Consider the following 8,217-nt stretch of genomic DNA (forward strand, 5'->3'; position numbering starts at 1 on the left):
TTTTCAACTTCACGTTGGGAAAATGACTTTCTCTTCCACATCTCAATTTCCCCTAAACTTTGGCAAGTGAAGAGACATCAATCTGGTTATCCAATAGGACAGAGGGCGGGGCCCCGCACTCCCACTACAAACTTCGATTCCACACGGTTGCTTTGTGCATGACTTATTTGCTACGAAGAGCCAAGTTTTAGAGCGGCTCCATACACCAGCCCACGCACACGTCCTGAGCAGACCAGAGAGCTCGGCGCCTCCCTCTGTCCAGCGGGGGATGAAGTCCTGCAAGCCCAGCAACCCGGCGGCGGCAGCGCGTGCCGCGCCCCCGTGCGTGGGCGGCGCCGAGTGCGCGGGCACGTGCGCCGGGGAGGGGCGGCTGGAGAGCGCGGCGCGCAGGCGCCTAGCGGCCAACGCGCGCGAGCGTCGCCGCATGCAGGGGCTCAACACGGCTTTCGACCGTCTGCGCAGGGTGGTACCCCAATGGGGCCAGGATAAAAAACTGTCCAAGTACGAGACCCTGCAGATGGCGCTGAGCTACATCATGGCTCTGACCCGCATCCTGGCCGAGGCAGAGCGATTCGGCTCCGAGCGGGACTGGGTCAATCTCCACTGTGAGCACTTCGGCCGAGACCACTACCTTCCGTTCGCGGGCGCGAAGCTGCCGGGCGAGAGCGAGCCCTACGGCCAAAGGCTCTTCGGCTTCCAGCCCGAGCCCTTCCCGTTGGCCAGTTAGGACGCGCGACCCTGCCGGAATGAGACGCCCAGTGATCCGCGCTCTGGAGCCGTAACCTTCCCCCAAGTAGCTGGTCGGGTTATCGGTGGCGTAGGATGCATTCTTAGAATAAAATTAGCAAATTTCCAGGTTACTTTTATTCGCATCCCCAGTCCTAGGGACGCAATGACTTTATTGCTTTTCTTTTATTCCTCCTTAGTATGTTGTAGATTTCATTAATGGATCTTGGAATGGTTTTGATTGCTGAAAGTAATGCCCCCTCCCCCTTTTCTGGACTACCTTGAGAGAAAACAATCTTAAGAAAAATAGGATTAGGTTATACTGCAGGTTTAGCCCTTACTTTCTTAAACTTTGTAAGTTTGTCCTGTTAGGGTGAAGTTACAGTATCTATTACTTGTGTATACTTAATAGAGAGCTGCCTTCCTGTCTTGTAAATGCAGTTATGCTTAGTGCATTGTGTGTGCATGCATGAAGTAGTAGAAAGTTTTCTTCTTTTTTTTGGTAGAGTACATGGGCGTGAGTGCTCTGTATTTTTAAAACTGTGTATACATTATTAAAATATAGATTTTGTAAAATATAATTAAAAACGTGGGTTTGTTTTTCATGCCAAGTGCCCTGCTAGTTTCCTGATGGCACTAAAGGCCTGTTTGTTTGGGGGGGTGATGATATTGAGTGCTAATCTGAGTAAAGATGTGGAGTGTTTAAATCTAATCCCACCAATTGGCAAAGTGCTGTTTTGTAATACTTCATATACTTCATCAAAAAAAAGACAAGCTGATGAGAGTACAAGTAATTAATTTGAAAGTTTTCTCTATCAACTTGGAAGTATAGATATATTTTTCATGGTTTTTAAAAAGATTAAATTAATTGAAATAATGTTTAGCTTTTAAGAAACGAGATTTACAGTTCCTTAATATTTTATTTTCCTTATTAAACCAATTACTAACTACTAATTCCTTACAAGTACCCAAATATATTTGCATATATACATTTGTGTGTATATATATATATATATATATATATGGCTTTTGGAAGTGATTTTCTTTTAATCAGTACCAGTTGAGCAATAAGGGCTTCACTACCATCAAGGCTAATCAAAAAAGGAGCAATATAATACACATGGTATTGGTTTGAATTACTTTTATAAATTTGCTTAACCATTGGATGAATAAACCAAGTCCTTAATGTAAAGAACGACTTGGTCAACAGCACTGCACGCTTTTGGGAGAATGTCTTGCTAATAATTGGAAAAAGCAAGGCTCTATGCATTTGGAACTTGTCACAAGTCAACAAAAACAGCATTTCCCAAACCCTTTTATTATGTGTTCCAACACCTAACATCAAGGCACAGCCACCTATTGGCAGTTTATCTACAAAGTCTTCTTCAAAATTTTTACTTTCTTAGTTATCCCTGATTATCAAAATCCTTTTGGTTTGTAATGAGCAGAAGTATCTTCCCCATAAACTAAAACTTACAAAATCACAAGTGTATCACTAGAAATCCATTGAGAGACTAATGATGAATTTCCCTTTCCTTCTGATATCTGTTAATAAAAAACTGAGGTGTGGGCTTCCCTGGTGGCGCAGTGGTTGAGAGTCCACCTGCCGATGCAGGGGACACGGGTTCGTGCCCTGGTCCGGGAAGATCCCACATGCCGCAGAGCGGCTAGGCCCATAAGCCATGGCCGCTGAGCCAGCATGTCCAGAGCCTGTGCTCCGCAACGAGAGAGGCCACGACAATGAGAGGCCCACATAACGCAAAAAAAAAAAAAACAAAAAAAAACTGAGGTGTCCTCAGGACTTTCCTTCCTCGGTGCAAATTAGAAAATAAAATGTTTAACCTCTTGACCTCAGCAGCTCTTAGAAAACATTATAGTTCCAGCAGACAACACGGCTCTAGAAGTGATGATGCCCAGACCACTTTCTGGTCCTACTCCACTCTGCAGTGGGTACTGGGGCTATGGCAACCCTAAGGGCACCTGCCTTCCTCACTATTTGGGCACAATACTCTACTTATTTATACTTAAAATGCTTCATTAGTAGCCCCAGTAAGTTTCTGGAGTTTGTAGAATGAAATAAAATCAGTGTTAAAATAGAATGTGTTAATCAGAGAGGATCTCACAAATGTATTCAGATGGTTAGTCCTTTTTTTAGGTAGGGTGCACATTCCTCTCTCTGGACTGTAAATACCCTGCAAAAGAGAACCATACAGGGATAAACATGCAATATATATATTTGCTTATCACCTTAACAGCAGTTTCTTTTTTTTAAGTTAATCTTTATTGGGGTATTGTTATTTTACAATGTTGTGTTAGTTTTTACTGTACAGCAAAACGAATCAGCTATACATATACATATACCTCCTCTTTTTTGGATTTCCTTCCCATTTAGGTCACCACAGTGCATTAAGTAGAGTTCCCTGTAAGTAGAGGGAACTAAGAGGGAACATTAAGTAGAGAACATGCTATACAGAATGTTCTCATTAGTTATCTATTTTATACCTAGTATCAATAGTATATATGTCTCAATCCCAATCTCCTAATTCCTCCCACCGCCCCCTTTCCCCCTTGGTATCCATACATTTGTTCTCTACATCTGTGTCTACTTCTTAATGAAATCAAACAATTTAATTAAAATGATGCTATTCTAATCCTATGCCTCTTCTCCCCCATCCCCATTCCCCCCAAAGAGTGGGAATCTGCTAACTGTTATGCTTTTAGTTGCCCATTTCTGTGGTTTGGAAATCTCTGGAAGCAACTTAACTCTTACCAAATTCCTAAGCTTTCCACCCCACTTGATGTACTATTTTTTTCCTGAAAGATATTTGAGGGAAAAGTAAATGGGTCTCAGTGATCAAACCCAATCTATGATAAAACTCCTCAAACTGTATGTTGGGGAATCCATCATGGTTTATGGATTAGGAGCTTGGATAAAACAAATGTAAAATATTTGTGGAGTTAAGGTTCATTTATTACTATACATAACAGAATTTAGATTACCAAGCAACCTAAAAGTTGCTACAATATACTATATTGTCTCGCCTTTGTAAATCTGTTCTTTCTAGTTTCATAACACATTGAAATTCAAAAATATTCTTTTATTTGGGCTTCCTTTTCTTAAGAAATCAACAAATGTTATCAAGCATCTACCCATACCCTGCCTTCTTCAACATCATCCTTGTCCTTGTGTAGGCAGCCAAGAAGAATACACATGTACTAATCAGTAAGCCGCCCTGAACAGTGTGCAGCTGAATGCTTCAACTGTAGAGTATCGGGAATATGTGCCATAAGAGCTCCTAAGAGAGAGATTAAGTAACAAAAGAAGACCCACTCCCAGGCAGGGTTTGAGTCCCATTGGTTATTATATGTGGGCTCTCCCTAGGTGCCAGCTGCAGGTTGAGGCCAAACCCCAGGGTCAGAAGTCTTGAAGAACCCTATACAAGTGAATGGGGCTATCAAGATGGGAAAGGCCATCTAAGCTAGTGGTTTCAACCCAGACTGCTCATTAGAATCTCAGGTAGGGAGTCTTGAAAAACATACCAAATCTGGGGCCCCCCGTTCAAGAATTGATTTAACTGCTCTGAGGTGAGGCCTAGGCATAGATATTTTTTCAGGACTCTCCGGGTGATGCTAACTGGCTGATGGGGTTGAGAACTGCTTAATTATACAATATCTACTATGACACCATTAACCTTGTTACCAAAAACTGACTATATTGTTGTCACAGTCTTTGTATTTGCAGATCTTAAGAAGGATTAGGCTATCTTTCTTAACATCCAGTTACACCCAATTTCTTAGTTAATGAGGTGACCATTATATTAATGAAGATCTAACATTTCTGCTGGATATGAGCCAGATGGAATGTATTTGGGTTGTGGGTAACAGTGCTACAGGATTCAACAGTTAAGGCTCAGTTCACTACTTAAATTTTGCCATCTTAGAGTAAAAGCAAAGTGTTATTTTGGACTGAATTTTGCTCTGCTCTCTGCTTAGGTTTCACTAAAGATATCTCTTTTTGCTGCCTGTGGGTGCAAGAGATTTCAAAGCACATATAAGACCATAAATATATGACCAACCTTTTCACATGTATACCCATTCCTTGCTCTGATCATGAATGTACTAGAGGGTGCAAGCTTTAACGAGTGTTTTATTGAATTAACACAGGACTTTTGGATGGCTGTTTCAAACTGGTAGTGTACCCCCAAAATACCCAAGCCGAAAAAAAACTACTGAGAGCAAGAACTTACCCATCTCACATAACAAAGTCTGGGACCAAAACACAAAACAAACCCAGTAACTAACTGAGAATAAATAAAATTTTATTTAATGAATAAAGAAACAGTCCATCACATCCTCTAAACTGCTTTTTAAAACATCCAGGTTGAATTAAATACTGGTTCTTAATTTTTCTTTTTCTAATTGCAGAGTTTCCAAACAAAACACAACCTCCAATAAATCTGTAAGAAAACACAACTAGGAAACAGCAACGGGTGTCATGGAGATGATGTGGGCTACTGGAATACAATGCCATATACTTCCTGGGGAAAGACACAGTAAATGCTCACAAACATTTTGGCTTAAGCGATCATTGGTTTTCATTTCCAAAGAATATCTAACATGCACGATGCAGAGGAAAGGAATAAAAGCCAAGATCCATTCATTGCTTTCTAGTAATAGAGACGAAATATACAGTTTATATAGTTCACACATTTCAAAATGGTTACTAAAATAGTTTTTCCATTAGGATTTCAATAACCAAAAAGGTACTTTAGAAAATAAGTTGACTCTAGCTTCCTGAGATGGAAGCATATCATGTTTGTAAGCCTTCTGGGGCCTGGTGTGTTTTCAAGTGGAAAGAACTCATGCAGGAAGAGAAAGGAAAAGCATAAGATGTGTCCCTTGACCATGATTGAACTGTTAGCTATGGGTGTGTGTGTGTGTTGGTGTGTGTGTGCACATGCCTTCGGACACAAGAACTTTGTCAGTTCTCATGGCTGAAATGAATCATGGAGTTTAAATTCAGACTTGATGTAGCTAAGAATTTGAAAACAGAGACCAAAGGATATGTTCATTTTTGAGGGTACGTATCCATCTGTTATCCTAAGGTTGATTCATTTCAACATAAGGCTAATGACATGCTAGTATGGAATATTTCTTCATTAGAGCCTAGAGAAGCACAATGAAGTTGTAGAAGAAGTACAATGGAGTTGTCCTGAACTGCGTAATCCAGAAAGGAATACAGGGACTCTCTTGCTATTTCTCTGTGCACTGCGGAGTCATTATTTCCACTAGCTTCGATCATAGACGCAGGACTCTGAGTTCCCTTAGGCTATTCTGCCTATGTTGAAATAAATTTCCCTGGAATCTGCTTGTAGAAAGCAGATAGGATATTTCTTGAATTTATTTAATTTTTCTCCAGATTTTTTTCAACCACATAGCATCTTTTTTTTTTTTTACATCTTTATTGGAGTATAATTGCTTTACAATGGTGTGTTAGTTTCTGCTTTATAACAAAGTGAATCAGTTATACGTATACATATGTTCCCATATCTCTTCCCTCTTGCGTCTCCCTCCCTCCCACCCTCCCCATCCCACTCCCCTAGGTGGTCACAAAGCACCGAGCTGATCTCCCTGTGCTATGCGGCTGCTTCCCACTAGCTATCTATTTTACGTTTGGTAGTGTATATATGTCCGTGCCACTCTCTCACCCCGTCACAGCTCACCCCTCCCCCTCCCCATATCCTCAAGTCCATTCTCTAGTAGGTCTGTGTCTTTATTCCCGGTCTTACCCCTAGGTTCTTCACACATAGCATCCTGGAAGAAGAAATTCCCCCACTGTGTACTACCCTTCTCAGGAAATACAAAGTAGTGGGACCGGGAAGAAATGTGAACTTGTTAAACAAATTAACTACTTACTTTGGAGAAAAATATTTTTACCATTTTCTTTGGATTGAAAAAACCCCTGCTATCACTTTTTTAAAGGGTCTCTACAGTAAACTTCCTAAGTATTTATTTATCCTACCCTCCATCCTGGGAAAGTCTCAGATATTTTGTTTATTTCACAGATAAAGAAACAGAGACTCCAGAGTTATAACAAAATTAGAGAACGTATCTGAAATTCATCTGAATGATTAAAATCCCTATTGGAATTCACCTGAGAATTCCTAGACATAAGGAGCTCTCCGAATGCTATTAAATGTTTTATAGATTTTTATCTTGACAGGAAGATAATGAGAGAGAAGAGTAGGTCATGAAACTTAATGCTAAAGCTTGGAAAAAATAAGTGAAATTTAATCAGAAAAGAGGATATGGTACCTCTGAAATCAAAATACTGAGAAAGTAAAAGTTAATTAACCAGTGTGCATTAAAAAATACAGTTGCACTCAAATTATCTCATTTGAATTATTTCAGGGTTTTACCTCTCCTTAAAATACACAGTAAAACGGGACTTCCCTGGTGGTGCAGTGGTTAAGAATCCGCCTGACAATTCAGGGGACACGGGTTCAAGCCCTGGTCTGGGAAGATCCCACATGCTGCAGAGCAACTAAGCCCGTGCGCCACAACTACTGAGCTTGCGCTCTAGAGCCCGCGAGCCACAAGTACTGAGCCTGCATGCTGTAACTACTGAAGCCTGTGCTTCTAGAGCCCGTGCTCTGCAACCACAATGAGAAGCCCACGCACCACAATGAAGAGTAGCCCCCGCTCTCCACAACTAGAGAAAGCCCGCGCGCAGCAACGAAGACCCAACGCAGCCAAAAAAAAACCCCAAAACGGTAAAACTGTTTATACTGTGTGCACATACATTTAGTAATCTTTTGGTAATGACTGCTGTGGTCAATACTAGAATGTAGTTAGTTCACTGGATTCTTGCCCCACTAATTGTGGGGAAATTATAGGAATCTGTCTCCAGTTTGCAGATAACTCACTGAATATGTGTAGAAACATCAGGTTCTTTGGAATTTTGGAACATTGAGCAATTCATTCTTACCACATTATGTGAAAATCATTCATGTTTCTTAGTGTGTATTAAAGTACTTCTTATTGTAAGAAAACTATACTTGTAACTCCATTCATTTCCAATCGAAACTGGTCAAGCATCCCCCACCCTGCCACCCCCATCTTTCCCATCTTTAAGTTTCATTTTAATGTGTTCCTGTTTTCAGTTAGGAGGTAGAACGAATTTTTATCTTAGAAAGTAAAAAACATTCTATGAGAAGTTTACTGGACTTGCTGGATATTTTAGGAAGACTAAAACCCAGTTATCTTTCTGTTCCTCTAGAGATATCTGACCAGGTTATAACATATGTGGTAATTTTTACAATTTGAATAATTTAAAAAATCTCTTTTAAGTATCGAATATATGTATTTGTACATTAAAAAATCAGTTCAATCATCATCAAAAAAAACCAATCTTTAAACCTGGAAACTAGCACTGTTTTCTGCATTTTAAAGAAAAATGCCCATTTATGTCAACTGTCAAATATTTATTGT

At 40.3% G+C, this 8,217-nt stretch overlaps 1 protein-coding gene across 1 annotated transcript; it reads left to right on the top strand.

Annotated features, from left to right (window-relative positions):
• Positions 1–268: 268 nt before the first annotated feature.
• Positions 269–1,364, top strand: ATOH7 (atonal bHLH transcription factor 7). Its single transcript, XM_030862414.2, has one exon. It carries the CDS (start codon positions 269–271, stop codon positions 725–727), a length of 459 nt encoding a protein of 152 aa, XP_030718274.1. The 3' UTR covers positions 728–1,364.
• Positions 1,365–8,217: the final 6,853 nt, after the last annotated feature.

Source organism: Globicephala melas, chromosome 16, assembly GCF_963455315.2.
Source record: "Globicephala melas chromosome 16, mGloMel1.2, whole genome shotgun sequence".
NCBI classification, from domain to species: Eukaryota; Metazoa; Chordata; class Mammalia; order Artiodactyla; family Delphinidae; genus Globicephala; species Globicephala melas.